The sequence below is a fragment of the Mus musculus genome, chromosome 10 (assembly GCF_000001635.26).
Source record: "Mus musculus strain C57BL/6J chromosome 10, GRCm38.p6 C57BL/6J".
Lineage (NCBI taxonomy): Eukaryota > Metazoa > Chordata > Mammalia > Rodentia > Muridae > Mus > Mus musculus.
The window spans coordinates 59,158,365-59,178,273 of record NC_000076.6 but is presented as its reverse complement, the minus strand read 5'-3'; the positions used below and the strand labels follow the sequence as shown (position 1 = coordinate 59,178,273).

Below are 19,909 nucleotides of genomic sequence, written 5' to 3'. Positions count from 1 at the left end.
AACAGGGAATAAACAGTTAAACATGAAGTGGTCTTGCTTTTGTAGCCTAGCTGGCCTGGAAATTATGAACTCTGTCTCTGAGTACTGGGATTATATGCATATATACCTCCATGCCCAGCTGATAATATTTTTAAATGAATGTAAAATATTGAGAAAACTTTTAGTTAAAATATAAAATAAACTGGGTATGGTATGCCTCTAGTCCTAGGCTAAATCCAGAAGATTTTAAGCTTGATGCCAATCTGTACAACACAGTGAAGTTTGACTCAGATACATACATACATACATACATACATACATACATACACACACACATACATACATAGATACATACACACATACATACATACACATATATACATACTCATATATAAACATATACACACATACATATATACATATATACACACATACATATACACATATATACATACATACACACATACACACATATGCATATATATACATACATATACACACATATATATACATACACACATACATGCACACACATATATACATACATATACACACATATATACATACACACATACATGCATACACACATATATACATACATACATGCATACATAGATACATACACACATACATACATAGATACACACACATACATACATACACATACATACATACACATACATACATACATACATACATACATACAAGAATACATTTTTAAAATTTCATTTAAAATACTTTATCACTGTAATATATTTATTTATAGTCCTTTGGTAATCATAAACATAGAATGGCCATACCATTGTATTCACTAATTTTGAATAATATTTAATACAGATTCATAAATGTAATGATATAGAAAAAGATTTGATCATTGTAGATCTGGACAGAATTTACTACTTGAGAGGGAAACAAGCTTACTTAAGTACTATGTAAAACGGTCCATGGTTATAGTTGGTAAATTAACAGTAGGAGTAAAATAACTTGAGCATATGGCAATGAAAAATATGTTTTTGCTATTTCCTCTTTGTCTCTTGGCTCCTGTAGTTGAGGCAGACTTCTCCGTCTGTTAGCTAGTATTGCCTGTGATTCAGAGTGTATAATGCAAGTGTTTCTTCCTTGCTTATGTATATAATAATAGTAGCCATTGATCAGAAGTGACATCTTGCTGTTTGCTATTTCACTGTGTTTTCCTGTACCTTTCATTTGACAAGCATTGATTGTGTTCCAGGAATTAAAGCTAGTATTGTGCTTTTCTTATTTATTTTCTCTGGCTAGTGGAAAATGAAAATCACTGTGACTTTGTAAAGCTACGGGAAATGCTTATTTGCACAAACATGGAGGATCTACGGGAGCAGACACATATGAGGCACTATGAGCTGTACAGGCGCTGCAAACTGCAGGAGATGGGCTTTGTAGATATGGGCCCAGAGAACAAGCCCCTCAGGTAAGGGAGGCTCTTGGAGGAAGGCAGGAACGGGGGAAGTTAGAAAGGATTACTCGTTCTTTCTTAAGCTCCAGAGTGAGGAGGATGTATTGTTAGAAATCTAACTATGAAAGTGATTCATTTGACGTCTCCAATCAACTGATATCCCTTTGCTTCTGAAGATTATGCCTGACTGTAAAGGAGCTAAGAAAAAAACAGTTCTTTTATACAGCTACTTGGGAAACTGTTCCAAGAAGCGTGTAAGTTCAAGGTCTGCCTGAACTGTGCAACCTGTTAGGGCCAACTTGGGCAATATAGTAACAGCTTGTCTCAAAAAGTTAAAGAAAGGTGGGGTGGGGAGGAGTGGCACCCGTGTGCAATGTTGAGAGTGCCGGCATGATGAGGTCCTGAGCAGAGGAGAAAGGAGCAGTTAGATTGCGCAGTTGTATGTGAGTAACTGAAGGAAGCACTTCAGTTTTTGTTTGTTTTTGTTTTTGTTTTTGTTTTTGTTTTTGTGGGGCAGGGGTGCCTAGAAGCAGATAAAGTATAATTATTGCACAAGTGAAGTTACCCACGTCTTCATCAGTTGCACCTTTTCTGAAAGAGCATTGGAGTGACAGAAGCTCAGCAGCGTAATGTCTTCTGGAAAAGAATCTGAGTTAAAGTTGTTTCTCGGAGTGGCGAGAACTTTAGAGTTAATGCTACTCTTAGTTTCTTTGGTAACTTTATATGGTGCTCAATGATATCCTTGAATTTTTAAATGAACACGTACATATATACATAGAATCCCAATTCCTTATGTGCTTACTCAAATCTGATTTAATAAGGCATTCAAGAACAGTTCTGATGGATAAAGCACTCAGTCTTTAGGTCAGCACTCTTTTGAACTTTTATGAGCCTAAGAGTTCCTTTTCCACTCCACTGCTGGCATTTGTTAGTTACCCTGACTGTTAACAAGTGTCACAGGGAAAACACAACAGGAAGCAACTAGAGAGCATCCAGTCATTGTTTAGATTGCTGCTGACCTTGTGGGAGACTTAATCATAGAAAAGTTAAGTTTGAAATTTCACTAGTGGTTTAAGGTAAAAAAGTAAGAGTTTTATGTGTTTAACCCCTCTCCACCAAATTAATACTACATGCCAACAGTTCTGAAAAGCTGATGGTTTTCTAATCATACTATAGTTTTACTGAAGATTAACCATTTCAAGCTGGCTTCCCTAGTGTTGCCCAGAGGAGGTTTTCCCTCTCATTTCTTCCAAGTCTCAGGGAGAGTTGAGAGGTCCCTGTCTGTACTGGGAAGGCAGAGATTCCAAGTGAAAGCAAACAGGACAGCTATGAAGTATCTCCAAGACGAGAGATCTGGGTTGCCTGATGGACTCATCATCAGTCACCTGTAGATGACTCAGAGATGCAGGGTCAGAATTCCCAGGGATGGAGCCCAGCAAGCTACGTTTAAAATGCTCGTTCAGTGAGTAATTCTTGTTTAGCTGCCACCCATCTGCTCAGCATGCCAGCTACTGGGTATGTATGTAAGTGGGTCAGATAGATATAACCTTGCCCAAGGGCAGGAATACGAAGAGGATGTTTTGTCTTGTGAGAATAAGAGAGAATGTAGTTGGACAGCCAGAGGTCGACATGGAGAGACTAGCTAAGAGGCCAGCCATAGGAAGATGGAGGCTTAGTCAAAAATGATAACATAGTTAGGATGTACAACTTTTGAGGAGTTATTCAAAGATTGGTTTGGATATGGGATGCCAAGAATAGATGAATCAAAAAGTACTTAGCCACCTAAGAAACAATACAAATTGTGGTCACTGACATAAGCAAGATGAGATAGGGAAAGAGTATTGGGAATTATAATCAGGAAAATTTGAAATTGTTAAATTTAAGCAGCTTCTTAAGCATTCAGGATGAGTCTATAATTTGAGAGGAAGGTAAAACTGAGATAAATCAGTAGTAATATTGAACATTACTTGGTCAAACACTTTCAAAGCAGCTGCTGTGTTCACCTGTGTGCTGTAGTGGTGGTGGTGCTATGGTTTGAAAAAAACCAAGACCCCACATGTGTGCTGAATGTGCCCACCACCCACTCGGCTACACCTTCCACCCAAGTGTCACTATTGTAAGGCTCTTCCAGCTGTCTTGGAGTTGACAAGCTTGTAAATAAGGGATGCCCAACTCAAATCTTCTGTTGCAGAATAAATTCTACCTGTGCTGAGTGCACTACAGGAAAGGTAGACACTATGAGATGGAAGAGGGGTCTTTGTTAAATTGGAACATTAGGAGAGGTGCCCTGGGGACAGTAGTACTTTCTCAGCTATAATAAATGGGAAGACTTAGGAGGAGGGGACATCACTGGAGGGTCTTGGCAGAGAACACAGGAAAAAGGGGACTCCAGTATGAGGGCAGCTTCTGCCCTTCCTAGGTTGCTCCATTTAACAACAGGGGAATTTTTTAAAACTGGACTCTGGATTTCTTAGGCCAAGCTGAGGCAAACTATTTCTTGTAGTACTTTGTTATTTTGTGAGATTTGATAAGGTTTATATAAAAGGTTCATTGTAGCCTAATACATAGAAAGCCTCATGGTTCATAGTTTCATGAAGTTACTTTGTGTTTTCTGAGGATGCTTCCCCATTTCATTCTTCTTAATTTGGTTGGCATGTAAAACCTGAATTAAGTCAACAGCGACTAAACGAAGTGTTACATGGACCTGTTAGGGTGCTCTGTATTTTCATTGCCAGATGTTCAGTTTGTTTTTCTATCATCTCTTATTTAAAATGGTTATACCGAGTCGTAGTTGATATCTTTTTTTTTTTTTAATGGTTTTAGAGCTTTATTGTAGAAAGGCAGAGAGAAAGAGAAAAGGTAGAAAGAGGGAGACCGGCTATGGCCATGTAGAGAGGGGGGGCGGGTAAGGGAGAGAGAGGAGGAGGGCTAGAGATGAGAGTAAGAAAGGTGAGAGCTTAAAGAGCTGTAGTTGATATCTTAATACACCCACAGTAATCATATTTTTGTCATGAGGTCCAAGTATAGAGTATTATACAAAGCTGGCCTGTGTCTGTAGATGTACATATGTACTTTTTTTTGAGACTCTGTCTCACTGTGTAGCCTGGCTGGTTGGTCTGGAACTCATTGTGTAGACCATCTAGCCTTGAACTCACAAAGATCAGCCTGCCTCTGCCACTAAGTACTGCAATTTTTAAGGTGTCCCACCACATCTGGCCTTAATTTTTTTATATTAAGTTATATCAATTTTGTTTTCATAAAAATTTAAGTCCCCAATTTTAATGATTTCAGAATGTTTTCACAATTAATTTCCATGAACTCTTCATACAAATCCCTGACACTGAAGTGTTAGGTCTGTAGCTCTTGGTTTTGTGGTGGATACCCCATGTAGTACAGAGTGACCTATAGATTGCTATTCAGCCCAAGCTGGTCTTAAATGCATAATTCTTCTCCTATCTTCTAGACACTTGGAATGCAGATTATGTGCCACATCTGGCTAGGGCTTATAGTTTTGAAAGGAAGATTTATATCGTATTATAGAATTGCTGAACTGTCTGCTGTAGTTGTACTGAAATTTGGTCTTTGGAGCTCTAAAGAAATGAGTAGCTGTGCATTTAATAGACTTGAAAGTCTATCATGTTTACTTGAACTATACAAGTAACAAGAACATCTGTGAAAAAGCTTGTAGGCTTGATAACATTGAGAACTAAGAATTGCTCTTTTTCCCTTTTGCTTCAAGGTAGTCAGATCTACAATAATGTAAAATAATGGCATTATATACTCATGACAACAAGCTAATTGGATCCCAGAGAGGGGCACAGTGTAGCAGGAACTTCTCATGTTCATTTAGTAGAGGTCATAGTTCAGAGTACTAACTGCACACACCATGTTCTTCAGATCTATTAAGAGTTTCTTTTACCTTAGAGTAATACAACAAATCTCTAAAATTAGAGTTGGTCTCATAAATATATATCCTAGGAAGTCAGTATGGTGGGAAGCATGTAGGAGCAGCACACCTCTTTCCTTCTGCTGAAATCTAGTATGGTTGAATGTGGGCTTTAAAGAAGTCTGATCTAGTTCACATCCCAGCTTCTAACTATCCAGCTGTGTTAGTAAATTTGCTAAGCTCTTGCTCCCCCACCTGGAAATTAGAGTGTCAATGTTTGTTGTTGAGGTTTGCTGCAGACATGAAGAATCTGCTGCTGATGGCATACAGTCACTAAAAGTGCCTTTTCTGTTTACCACTTTTATTTATTTTCTTCCTGGGTGTATGTACAGATAAAGTAACAAAGCATTATTTTAACTGTCAATTGATACGTTGAGTCACTATTTATTACTTTATGTCTTGGTATAAAAGATGTATCAATTCTACCTTCAAAATGGAGTGAAATTTCTGAAGTTTGTCAAAATAGCTAATATATTTAGAAGATTTTTAAAAATGAGACACAAACAAAAAAACAAAAAACCCCTAATCCCATGTACATTGCCTCCTGGGTATTTGAGGCAGTCATCTAGTACGTAGGGTATTTTGCACAATGATGTGTTTTGTTCTTAATGATGTTCTTACAGTGTTTAGGGTGTGATCTTAGAAAACCTGATGTGTATAACTTAGCTCTCAGCCATGATAGCTATCATGTGGCATTTCTTGCTGTTTTTCTTCAGCTTATCAAATATTAATAAAATTATTAATTAAAATATGAATTTTAAAATCCAGGTATACTTAATGTCTTTTTGAACGCAATAGAAATTTCTTACTGATATAAGAGGAAAGAGAATTTGTATTCTCTGTTAAATCTTGGGATATTCACACAATAAGCTGAATGGAAGGGCTTGGCATTTCTCATATATTGGAAGGTTATTGTTGTAGCTCTGGAATTTTACAAGTAGGCAAAGAGAACTAGTCATAGAATTCTGGGACAGTCTCTGCCTGGCTAGAATTGTCTCTCTGTATGAGAAGTGTCTGTCTCTAAAGACAGCATTAAGAAGGAATTAGTGTCTAGATAGCTTTGCTGGATAGACAGGTAACAAAGATGACCAAGGTCCTCTACCTGTTTTCAGTATTTGAAGCTATTAAAAAAGAGGGGAGACAGGATATAAATGCCCTGGAGATAGTTTGGAAGGACGAGTACAGCAAGGAGAAGGGAAAGCCTTTGTAGAGGAAGTCACATTTGCGCTTGGTCTCCAGAGATAGAGGGAAAGCCGCACAGAATGGGCAGAGACATCAGAAACTGAAGAAAAGTCAAAAGGAGGGAATGTTCTAAGGACAGTGAGTTATTTGGTTTGGCTGGAACCTAAAGGGGTTTAATATATTTGTTGAGGAATTAATCCGGAAAAGAAGTAGAGCGGGTTGCACTTTCCTGCCTGTTTAAAAGAGGGTGTGATCTTATTCCACAGGTGCTGCAGCCACAACTGGAGAAAGATAAGGGGCTTTGTGGTTTGGGTGGAAAGTCTAGTAACCAGAAGAACACAGTGAGCTATGAACTAGAAGCCAGAGATCATTCAGGGGCACATTGGTTATGGTACCTGTGGCAATGGAAAGAGGACGGGATTTAGGTGATGTCAGCCTCACAAATAGAGCTGTTATGCTTCTGTGCTCAAAGCTAAGCAGAGGGGATAAGTCACGTGACTTCATTACTTCAGCATGTAGCTGGATTGATGCCATCTAACAAAGATGGAAAAAGGAGCATGTTTGAGATGAAAGAGAGTGCCTGTGAAGGACTCTGTCAGTCTCGGTTTGCCTTCTTAGCTGTAGCACTGAAAGCCTTTCATCTGATGCTGCAGGCAGTGGCATGCCTGTGGCCCTCAGAAATGATAGTACATGCATGATAAAACAAGGCTTAATGTGAGGCACATATAGGCTTGCAAAACTGCTAGCATGTCTTTTTAACATGAGAATAACACAAATAACCTTTTTAGTCTTCAAGAGACGTATGAAGCCAAAAGACACGAGTTCTATGGTGAGCGTCAGAGGAAGGAAGAGCAGATGAAGCAGATGTTTGTGCAGCGGGTCAAGGAGAAAGAAGCCATTCTGAAGGAAGCGGAAAGAGAGGCGAGTGTGCTTTGATTTGACGCTGTTGTACTCATTGTTTTGGATGGGTCTATAAAATTGGAAGGTTAATCTTAAGATTGTAATCATCCTTTGAAACTATAGCACATAGACTTTAAATATAGACTTTAAAGAAATTATAACATGAAACCAGTTAAACCCTTTGGTCTTTGGAGCAAACATTCTTCCCTTATAAACAGCAAAGACCTGTAACTACTAGGTTAGTAAGAAGTATTCTAATACTGTAACAGAAACATTCCAGCTATGGCTTAAGTGGTTTTTTTGGTTAAAAATCTTTCAGTAGTGGAGACAAAGCAATGTCTGTCCTTTCTCCCAAGGTTCCAACAACAAACTGAGGCACAATTTTGCCAGAGTTCACTTTGGGAAATTAGTAGATTTATTGCACTTCCTTACAGAGCATAGGTGAGGGTTACTTAGAGATTTGGGGGTGCTTTTCCCCAAGCTGGCCACACCTGGAAAGCCTTACCTGCAGGGCTGAAGGCTTCCCCGGTAACAGCATAGTTGGACACCCGCTGTTCTCCATGAGCAGAGTTGCCAGGGTATGGGAGAATCTGGTACCCTCCTCCTCAGAGCCTCTGCAGGGATGTCAACCAGTAACCAGCCCAGCTGGGATTATCTTTGCAAGGGGCTGCAGTTGAATTCCTTAAGATGGTGGTTGTTTGGCTCAGAGGACAGTCACTCATGGCAGTTGTTGTTTCCAGTAGTTGGGGTTGTTTTTGTTGTTGTTGTTTTTATTGTTTTTGTTTTTTACCATAAAATAGGCAACTGTGAAAACTGTGAAGTGGCTTTCTTTAACATTTGCATTCAGACTTAGAGAACCATGGTAGTCACCCTGACATAAGAAAATACTAGTAAATTCCCTGTCATTTTTTTCCTCCTCATTCTTCAAGCAGTGATTCCAGTTTTGAGTTAGTTCCTATTTTTCTGTGTGTGTCAATGTCCTGTGCACATGTGTGCACATACATGTAAGTAGGTTAGAGGTCACCGTTAGGTGCTGTCCACCTTGTGTTTTGTTGGTTTGCTTGCTTTGGGATACGATCATTCACCGCCGACTGCTGGGATTGCTTAGCATAGATTACCACATCCATCCCTTTAGCAAGGGTTCTTTCTGGGCATTGACTCAGGTCTTCATGCATTCACAGCAGACACTGTACTGATTGACATATCTGCAACCTATTGTGAATGAACTATTAGAAACAAACACATTGATATATTTCCAGTGTCAGCATTTATTAAACAGAAGTAAAGTCAGCTGACATAACTTTCATTGACTACAGTGCCAAGCAGTCCCAATTTGCCTTGATATCTGGCTACAGGCAATCATAGGCTCTTTATTCCAATCTCAATTACTAGTAGTAACTCCCAGATCACTCATTACAGTGCATAGAGTAAGGTTTATAGGTGGGAGAATATGCGTAGGCTAGAGAAGGGCTACAAAGAGACACTATAGGTTCAATGATGGATTCCTGGAGGTGGTCACTGCAGGTGGTTGGATAAGACACTAGAGACACAGAAGCAGAGCCTAGGTGTCACAGAACCCTTAAGGATAGGCACCTGACCTGTTATAGATATTTACAGAAGACATAACACAGATAAGTGACCAGAAATCAGGTGAGCTGGATCAAGCAGTGAGGCCTGTCAAGTGGACGGGATCTTTCAGTCCCTTGACACGCCCACTGTGTGTCAGATGGCAAGTCAGTAGGGCCATCATCAGTTCAGTGTTAGTTCTTTTTACAGGGTCCAAGTGAGTATATTGAACTCTTTGTTTTTCTAGGATGTCTGATCACAGTTTTAGATATGTTTCTTTTTGTTTTTGTTTCATTTTGTCCCTTGAGTCTCAGCTGACCTTCAGGGTTGTACTTTCAGCCCCGCCATCCTCATTGGTTTAGGCCTCCACTTGAGGATGTTTCATCCCTCTTACAGAGTAGATGAGAGATTGTAATTTAACTTTTGTGTAACAGACAAAATTTAGACAAAAGTGGATTTTAAACAAATATAACAGAATATATATTGATTAAACATATATATTATATGTATATAATATATATATATATATCGATTAAACATAATTTTTTCTTTAAGTCAGTTTTTATGTTACCAAGAGTCCATCAATGTCCCAAGAGCATCCCTTTGACTAAAGTAGAACTTTTATATCAGTTTTGATTTTATCCTAGGAATTTTCAAATCCTTTAATCATTATACATATTCCATCTTTACGCTTTATCTTTCACAAACCTTTATCACTTACATCCCTTTTGTGTTTTTCTGTTTATTAGTTCCTTTTTATGTTCATTAATGTCATAAAGAATGAAAGGAAAACATTTACCAGATTATATTGGTGGAATAATGTGATCTAAGGTCCACAAAAGTATAGTTTTGTCTGTTGTAAATCCTGGGCACCTGCTGCCACTGGGGTCTTGTAAAGACTCGATTCAAAAATCCCATGGGAAATAAATATACATACAGCCTGGCCTCATTATAACATTGAAGCCATTAGACAATTTTAAGTCCAAACCAAGCATTTCTTCTCTGGTAGCTTTTCTTTATTTCTGGCTAAAAGGAACAATCAACTATTTTTATCTCTGGTCAATACCTACTCCAATACACAATGTAGCAGACAGTGGTAGCTCATCTGTCAAGTTGGTTTTGAAGAGCTACCTTCTGACATTTTCAGACTTGAAACTGTCTAATGGTTTCTATGTTATAATGAGGCCAGGTTGTGCATATATTTACTCTTCATGGGATTTTGAATTGATGTCAAGCATGGAAATGTTAAAACGGACTGGGTACAGGAGCAAACCCTCAGAAATGGTACCCAGTTTATAGCCTTTTTACAAGTTGAGGTTGTCCATTAGGGGAAGAGAGCCTGGTCATAAGGAACTTTTTTTTTAGTTTTCTTTTCTTTTCTTTTCTTTCTTTCTTTTTTTTTTTTTTTTGGGTTTTCGAGACAGGGTTTCTCTGTATAGCCCTGGCTGTCCTGGAACTCACTTTGTAGACCAGGCTGGCCTCGAACTCAGAAATCCGCCTGCCTCTGCCTCCCGAGTGCTGGGATTAAAGGCATGCGCCACCACGCCCGGCTTCCGTTTTCTTTTCATCTGTAGAGTGGATCTAGCTGTTAAAATTTAAGATGCTGTTCAGAGGCCAGGTTTCTCTGTCCCCTAGTATTTCAGAGTATCTAGGGCATACTTACTCTAATTTTCTGGATGCATCCCATGGAGTGTCTGAAAAAGATACTTCTGATTCCCATAAATAAAGGGAAGGGAAATGAATCAGTGAGGCGGGCAGCACCCAGGATAAGGTGCCCTGTGACCTGCGCAGGCAGTACCTTCTACATCCCATGCAGTCCCCCTCATAGAGGAACAACCCTCGAGGCCTCCTCAGGGGCTCCTTCTCTAGGATCCAGCTCTGCTCTTGGTCCCCCGAGTTGACCAAGCTGGAGTTAACCATTACCACCTGTTGTTGTTTACTGCCTTAATTTTGGGGCCCTGTCTCATGACCCTCCTATCTTTAGATCTTGTTTTGGGGATTCTGGGTCAGGTCAACTGGGACCAGGTGTGAGCTTATGAGGGCTCTTCTCATTGAAACCATCACAAGGTTCTTGATATAAACTGATGCTTGCTATCCAGTACTTTATTAGTATGACTTTCAAACCTTTCTTTTCTTCTTCTTCTTCTTTTTCTTTTTTTTTTTTCTATGTGCAATCTTTATTTGGAAAATAGGGTTGCTTTTTAATTTTTTGGTTGATATTCTTGGTAATTTTCTTCTGTACTTTTGTGTCCCTTATTTTTAATGAGTGTGAATTTGAGAATCTTTATTAAATAGGTTTTATAGAAAAAAAAAGAGGCAAGAATATAAAAATATTTAGTAGACAGTCAAAAGTTTTGTTCCTGAGTCTATGGCCTTTATGTATTGGCTCAATCACATAAAGTGATTAACTTTAAAATGAAAGTTTCCAAGGCAGTTCCAGGCTTTTCCAGGAAGCATGGCCAGTAGCATAAATGAGTTGGGTGGGGGTGAGAGTGTTGTTTGGCTGAGATGGAAATGACTCCCGTGTGAGTGCTGCCACATAGTGTCAGTTATGGGAACTGTTTGTTTGCTTCACAGCTTCAGGCCAAATTTGAGCACCTCAAAAGAATTCATCAGGAAGAGAGAATGAAACTTGAAGAAAAGAGAAGAATGTTGGAGGAAGAATCGGTTGCTTTTGCTAAGAAGAAAGCTACCTGTGAGCTGTTCCCGAACCAGTCATTTTTGGCGTCAGGTAGCAGCATTAGGAAGGACAAAGACCGAAAGAAGTAAGAGTCCTGCTACCCTGTCCCGGTCCCTGCCCCTCACCATCTGTCTCCTTGCCCTGCTTGCTCTTCTTTACTTGCTTCCGCACTGTCTGCTCCTGCTACCAACACTACCAAGACTCCGCCCTGGTCACCACTGTCCTCGCAGCAGCTAGAGTAGCACCTGCCGTGTCTTAGGGCTTCAGTATTTACCAGAATCAAGAGAAGCACACGAATAGCAAGCCTCACAGCACATAAGGGTTAGGTGGGGCAGGTGGGTGGAGTCGCTACCGTTACTTCACAGTCCTGCCGTTACTGCTCAGTAGCACCATGAGTTATTTTATATTTATGTCTCCATGGAAACTGCATACTGATGGAGAATCAGAGTTAAGTACCTTATTGATGAAACTTTAATTCTTGGGCTCATTTAAACGTATTTCTACTAATCATTGATTTTGTGAGAATTTGTTATTTTAACACGGGAATCAGGTATCAGCTGGATCTCCTGTGCTTTGAAGTCAGAGCTGGTGAGAGAATGATGGATGTGAGGAATGAGAGGAAGGTAGAATGAGAGGGCCACAGTAGGGTCAGGGGGTGAGTAGCAGATGATCTCCAGCTCATAGCTTTGAGATATGTGTTAAAGCCACAAGCTTTTGAAAGTAAGTTTACTTTCTTATTTGATAATTTCATTCAGTGTTTGTGCCCTTTGTTTTATTCCTCCTATTTTAAAATATCCCTTGTCCACTTTACTGTTTTTACTTCACGAAGCCTGCCATGCCTTGTTCTGTTGGGAGGCCTTGTGTCATAGGAGGCTGAGCTCTGCTGTGGTCCTCACAGAACAAGCTCCTGCTTCAGGGAACTCAGTGCCTACATCTTGTGTAATTATTTGGTGAAAGAATGAATGTATAATAGATGTATTTTGATTGAAGTTTTGGATTTCAAGATGCAAATTATAAATAGAATTTATTACTAGTTTTACTGTGCTTTGGATTAAAAAGATGAGCTTTTCAGTTTGTTTCTTCAGTGTAGTCTAGTATAACAAGATAAGATTCCCCCACTTTCCCATATATATCTCCCCATCACAGTTGTCATCGGGCTCTCCTTGAGAGCCTTGCTATTGTTTACGCTGTTAGACAAACTGGACATTTTTCTCCTTTCTCCCCTTGTATGCTCGTACTTGGGATTGGGCCTCCAGCGTCCTGTAGGGCAGACAGCATTCTTACTGCTGAGTTGTAGCCCACGCCTTTTTTTTTTTTTTTTTGACATGGAATCATGTATTCTAGGGCAGCTAGAGTCCATACATTTATTATGCTAAAGGGTCTAACCCAGAGCTTTATTCGTGCTTTGCCAGCTGAGCAACATCTCACCCCCAGCCCAAGCACAAAGATCTTTAAGAGCGCAGGACTCATCCTCAAGACAATGTGGCTTGATAATTGTTTTTCTTTTTCAAACTCCCATAGCTAAATATCCTGTATGTGCTGTCTATTTGCTCTTTGTATAAAAGCTTTGTGAAAGTAATGCTTTTGATAATTTTTGCTTCCAATTTTTTTATTGTTCCATTTAAAGGATTTTTTTCTTTCCAGCTCCAATTTTATGTAACACAAGAGTTCCAGAGCACAGATGGCCATCACAGTCAAAGCTGTTTGTATGCATTGAGCTCTTGCTCCTTTTGCCTTATCAGTAACTCAGTTATTATCTAGCAAAGGGCTAAAGCTATTCACATTTGTAGAAAAATATTTTCACGTATAAGGCTGATCTGTCAGCCAAGGTGCATATTTCTCACACATATACTGTCATTAGGAATCTGTAAGTTCCTATCTTGCTGTGGATCTTGGTCACTTTCCTGCTGCCGGATGTTATTTTACTGACTGTTACTCTAAGTAGCAAAGGTTCATCGCTATTGAGACACTACAGAACTCCTTCATATTATGCATAGCTGATTGCCATTTTATTCTAGCATGAACCTTTTTTTTTTTTTTTTTTTGCTGTATACTAAACAGAAAACACTGGAGGCATGTATGTTGGACTGTATTACAGAGTTAAAGCTAACTTTAAACTATGTAACCTTTTATGACTCAATGTGCCTTATTGTGTATTGCTGTGATATAGCAAAATATGCTTAGAAATTAAAACATACATTTGAAGCTTGGTTATGATATTATTTTTCTTATAATATCATATGTATTTTTTTAAAATTTGCCTTTCAGGGACTAAAAAAATTGAAAAAAAATAAAGTTGAAAATTTTATTAGACCATCTGAATTTGTATTTCAGGAGGTATTTGCATTCAGTGCCTTAATAGTCCTAGAGCATTTTAATGTTTTATCTTTTCTAATGGTTATAGGTATATATGTTTTCATTCTTTTGTATTTGAATATTCTGTATTCTAAATAAAATTGATAATCTTGACCAATCTATGTATTTCCTAAAATGTGTTGAAATTGCTTCAGTTTTTGTTTTTCATTGTCACATAATTTATCCTTTGATGCAGTAGAAAGTGGTGTGTCATGACTTTTCTACAATGTGTGATGATCAAATCAGGGTTAATTGGCACAGTTGCCAACTAACTAGCCCTTTGTATTGAGAACATTCAGAGTCATCTCTACTATTAAAATGGATTTTTTAATCAGGCATAGTTACTACACTGTGTTGTAGAATATTAGAAAATTTTCATCCCTGCACCTATACTTGGCTTCCCCACCTCCCCTATATCCTTCCCAGCCTCTACTGTTACTGTTCTTTCCTTACTCTTCTGAGACTCGGGTTTTCTTCAGATCCCACGTGTGGAGTGTGTCTTTCTGTGTTTGCCCCTCCTTGGCCACGCAGATGATAAGCTTTCTGTCTGAGGACTGAACAGCACTGTGTTATGTGTGTACCTGCACTGCTTAGTCCCTTCTGTTCATCCTGAACAGGCTGCTCGGCTACTTCCATAGCTAGAGTGCTGGAAATAGTGCTGCATGAAACAAGGGACTGCACATGTCTCTTTGATGATGTACTGAGTTCATTTCTACTGGCTGTAGTCCTAGTAGTAGAACTACCAGATTATAATATAATTCTGTATCTATTATGTTTTAGGAAATTGTTTCCATAATGGTAATACTCATTTGTATTTTCAGCAATAGTATATGAAAGTTACTTTCTGTACATCCTCACTAACATTTGTTATTCTTTATTAATTATTATTATTGTTATTATTATTGTTGTTGTAAACTACCTTACTAGCATTTTTTTTAATGATCACTGTTCTAACTAGAGTGAGATCTTGTGATTGTGAGACAATTTTTATATGCTTACTGGTCATTATATTGCTTTTGAGGTCTGTGTATTTGTTTTGTTTGCTCATCTTATCATTGGATATTTATTTATTTAGGCCTCTGGTAAATAGTCCATTTTCGAATGATCAGAACGCTGTCTCTGTTGAATAGATCCCTTACATCTGCTTCCTGTGCTCTGCTGAGCATTTGAGTTTGGTACAATCCCATTTGTTCTTTTGTTGCCTGCACTTTTGGCATCTTATCTAAGCTGTCTTTGCTTGCCCTGAATTGAGTCCCATATAACTTCTTCAAGTGGTTTCTTAAGTTTCAGGTTAAGTCTTTTTCCATTTTTTGAGGTCCTTCCTCATCCCCTTATTGTTACAAAAAGCAAATGGGCAAGAAAGCAAGCACTACCCAAGGCTGTCAGGTTTCATCCAGGGCAGAAGTGCATCCTAGCACCCTGATTAGTCCGGCCAGCCCTCAGTTGTTACAGTTTCATAGGCTCAGCAGCTGTGTTATTCTTGTGCATTTGATCTGCCTGCGTGCCTGTGGGCCATGGTAGAGTTCTCAGTAGCATTTCTTGCAGAAGCGAAACTGATAAAGTTAAAGCAGATACTTTGTAAGTGTCTGTTTTCTCAAGATAAGGACAAGGGGGATTTAGCTGAGCAAGTAAGAATACAAAGGTGGAACTTGCAAGTAAAGTTTTAATCCATTCTAATCCTCTGCATCAATGTATATAGTGGGTGATGGGGCCTAGTGTTTTCTTCATGTGGATGTCCAGTGTTTCCAGCACGATTGGGGGAGGGGGTAAATTACTTATCTGTTTGAGGGGTGGTTGGGCATGGACCACAGTGGATGTGGAGGGGAGAGACAGCTCATGGGAGTTGGCTCTTCCACCATGTTGGTCAGGCTTGGTGGCAAGCACCTTACCCCTGTGCCTCTGCTTGCCCCTAGAACCATTTTTTTTTTTTTTTTGAAGAGATGGTCCCTTTCCCAATGGATATTCTTGCTGCTTTTGAAGAAAAACAATCAGTTATCTGTAATGACCAGAGTAATTTCTGGCTTCTTTATTTGTTTCTTTATTTTGCCCTTGTTTTGTTCTGAAGTTTTGGAGATAAATATTTGTGATGAATCAATCACTTTGTTGTTTCTGCTCAAGATGGCTTTGACTGTTTAGGGTCTTTTGTGGTGTACTATAGTAGTTTTTTGTTCTTCTTCCTCTTTTAGATGTTCTTGTGTTATCCAGTATTTGGGAGATACACATTAAATTGTAGATTGTATTGGAAGATTTTACCATCCCTCTTACAGACAGGAGAACAGAAAGGTCAAAAATTAGTAAAGTTGGGAGAGTCAAATAAAACATTCAGTTTTTTGACTTTTCCTGGGGAGACATGAACAACTTTCAGTACTTAGAGCAGCATGATTGGCTAAAAGCCCATCCCAGTATAGAAGAGGAAATCAAAGCTGCGTCACAAGAGAAATCAGGTATATGCTCAGCTGTAAGGCAAGCCTCAATATCTTTGACACAGATTATCTTCTCTGGTTATATTTTAATAAAAAGTCAATACACTAGTAAATAATTTGGAGCTTGGAGAAGAAAGAGGTATTAGAAACTATTTTGAACTGAATGATAATGTAAATTTATAACTTAAGGGGAAGCCAAAGCCACTTTTAGAGTGAGATTTACAGTCCTGTCTTACTAGGGGAAGGGCTAAAAAACCAGGGCATTTCCAGAAGAAAAAAATAAACTGAAGGAAAAATAAAAGATCAAGAATTGAGAAAGAAAAGGTAAAGTTCTTGTTTTAAAGGATTTAGGAGTCATGGGAAGAATGAATGCTGAAGAAAAAGCCTGTGGATGTTCGACTAAAGGCACACAGGCAGAGGTGTGCAGCCGTTCAGGGGCAGATACTGCCTGAGAAAAGCCGAGAGCTTAGCTTAGGGGAGGCTCAGCGACCTGGGACTCAGGTGGCACGGGCTCCACACACACTTAGCAGCTGAGCCCCTCTCGTGCACCAAGCTGCACAGACCCTGCTCTACCCTGTGGTGAGCTGCCCTCTGGTCATTTCCCCTTAGTGACCAGACATGTTCCAAAACTAGAAAAATGGGCCAGTCCAGCTTGAACTGGTTTCTAGTGTGTGTGTGTGTGTGCTCAGTAAAAGTCTTTCTATGTCTTTTGAATTAATTAGGGAATAAACCCTATTTATCATCTTATGCCTATTGATAAGCATGTAAAATATTAAAAATAAGATGCACCATACATGTCTTAGCTAGGGTTTCTATTTCAGTGATAAAACACTGTGACCAAAAGCAACTTGGAGAACAAGTTCCCGAGGGCGTCAGGGCAGGGACTGTAGCAGAGCCGTGCTCACAGCCAGCTCAGTCTGCTTTCTTTTTTTATTTTCTTCATTTAATTAATTTCACTCTTCCTGGTCACCCCCTCCCACAATCCTTCCCCTTTCACTCCTCCCCTTCTTCTCTGGGATGGTGGGGATCTCCCTGGGTGTCCCTCCTACCCTGGCACTTCAAGTCTCTGCGAGGCTAGGCCTTTCCTCTCCCACTGGGGCCAGACAAGGCAGCTCAGCTAGTAGAACATAATCCACATACAGGCTCAGGACTCACATGAAAATCAAGCTGTACATCAGCTACATATGTGCAGGGGTCCTTGTTCCAGCCCCTGTGTGTTCTTTTGTTGTTGGTTCAGACTCTGGGAACCCTAAGGGTCCAGGTTAGTTGACTCTGTTGGTCTTCCTATGGAATTCCTATCCCCGTCAGGACCCACAATCCTTCCTCCTGTTCTTCTGTAAGAGTCCCCAAGCTCCATTCATTGTTTGGCTATAGACGTCTGAATCAGCTGCTGGGTGGAGCCTCTCAGAGGACAACATGCTCCTGTCTGAAAGCATAGCATAGTATCATTAATAGTGTTAGCGATTGGTGCTTGCCTATGGGATGGGTCTTAAGTTGGCCATTCCCTCAGTCTCTGCTCCCTCCCCTGTGCCTGCATTTTCTGAAGACAGGATAAATTTGGGGTTGAAAGTTTTGTGGGTGGGTTGGTGTCTCTATTGCTCCACTGGGGTTCCTGTCTGGATACAGAAGGTGGCCTCTTCAGTGAGGTCCCATATCCCCAATGGAGTGAGTTATAGCTAAGATCACCCCCATTGATTCTTGGGTGCCTCCCTTATCCCAGGTCTCTGTCTCATCCAGGAGATGCCTGCCCTCCTCCTCACCCCCATCAATTGCAGATTGCCATTCATTCTCATGGCCATCTAGCCATTTTCTTCTGTCCTTCCCCACACCTGATCCTGAATCCCCCATTCCCCTCCCCATCCCCCTCCCTCCACCTGCCTCTTACGACTATTTTATTCCTCCTTCTAAGTGAGATTCAAGCTCCTCACTTGGGCCTGCCTTCTTGTTTAGCTTCTTTGGGACTGTGGAGTGTAACATGATACCTGTATTTTATGGCTAACATCCACTTATAAGTGAGAACATGTCCTTTTGGGACTGGGTTACCCCATTCAGGGTGATATTTTCAAGTTCCATACATTTGCCTGCAAAATTCATGTTGTCTTGGATTTTGATAGCTAAATAGTATTCCATTGTGTAGATGTATCACATTTTCTTTAGCCATTTTTCAGTTGAGGGACATTTAGGCTGTTTCCAGTTTCTAGTTATTATGAATAAAGCTGCTATGAACATAGTTGAAGAAGTGTCTTTGTGAGATCTTGGAACTCAAGAAGTTAGACACCAACAACCCAAATAACCCAATTAAAAAGGGGGTACAGAACTAAACAGAATTTTCAACAGAGGAACCTCAAATGACTAAGAAGCACTTAAAGAAATGGTCAAAGTCCTTAGTGATCAGGGAAATGCAAATCAAAACAACTCTGAGGTTCCATCTTACACCTATCAGAATGGCTAAGGGAAAAAAAAAAAACTCGAGTGATAGCTCATGCTGGCAAGGATGTGGAGCAAGGGGAACACTCCTTCACTGCTGGTGGGTGTGCAAATTTGTACAACCACTTTGGAAATCAATTTGGCGTTTTCTTAGAAAACTGGGAATAGTTTTGACCCAAGATCCAGCTATACCACTCCTGGGCATATACCCAAAAGACACTCAAACAGCTCACAAAGACACTTGCTCAGCTATGCTCATAGCCTGCTTTCCATCTAAGACTACCTGCCTATGGGTAGCACCACCCACCGTGGCCCTCTCTCATGAACCGTCAATCAAGAAAATACCCCACAGGCTTGTCTGCAGGCAGATCTTGTTGGAGGTATTTTCTCAATTGAAGTTCCCTTCTCTCAAAGGACTCTAGCCTGTGTCAAGGTAAGCCAAAAACAAGCCAACACTATTAGAAAGGAATGTGTGCAATGAACTAAGGGTAACATAAGCCAAGCCTATCAATTGGACGGAAAGTTACACCCCCTGTCCTCTAACTCCTCCCCCTGGACTTAACAAAGAGGAAGCCCTGAGCAGGCCAGTCTCTGGAGCACTCTAGTTCAGTTATCTTGCTGCTTTCTTGAAGTACAGTTTTCGCCTGACTTTTACTTCATTTCTTGAGAAAAACAAACAATACCCCAAACCAGAAGTTACTGCTTTACTTTTTGTATGCATTTGTTCAGTTACTCGTACCAGATGCCTGGAATCCATAAATACTCCTTTTGGACTACTGTCACTGCTAACATAATCCTGCTGACGGCTCTGGGATTGAGTTACCAACAATACAAAATCAAAAAGATGCTGTTACTCGAGACAATACAAACAGCAAAACCTGGTGCTGCTGAATGCAGGATAATGGTGAGACTAGACTACTACATCACTGATGGGAGTACAAAATGATTCAACCTTTTAGGAAAGTTTGCCAGTTATCTGTGTCTACCAGAGTTTTGTGTTTGTAAGGGTTTTGTGATGT

General features: G+C 39.8%; 1 protein-coding gene across 6 annotated transcripts in view; it reads left to right on the top strand.

The window, feature by feature from the left end:
• Positions 1-19,909, top strand: part of Septin10 (septin 10) — a 79,877-nt gene that overhangs the window by 43,227 nt on the left and 16,741 nt on the right. For 2 of the 6 annotated variants that reach the window (NM_001024911.3, NM_001379064.1), the window contains exons 7-10: positions 1,258-1,426; positions 7,328-7,460; positions 11,583-11,770; positions 13,330-14,158. In NM_001024911.3, coding sequence (NP_001020082.1) covers positions 1,258-1,426; positions 7,328-7,460; positions 11,583-11,770; positions 13,330-13,345 — 506 coding nt within the window. In that variant the 3' untranslated portion in view covers positions 13,346-14,158. Of the gene's footprint in view, positions 1-1,257; positions 1,427-7,327; positions 7,461-11,582; positions 12,757-13,329; positions 14,159-19,909 lie in introns of those variants that run through there. The other 4 variants (NM_001024910.4, NM_001379063.1, NM_001379066.1 and 1 more) reach the window with 2 other exon arrangements.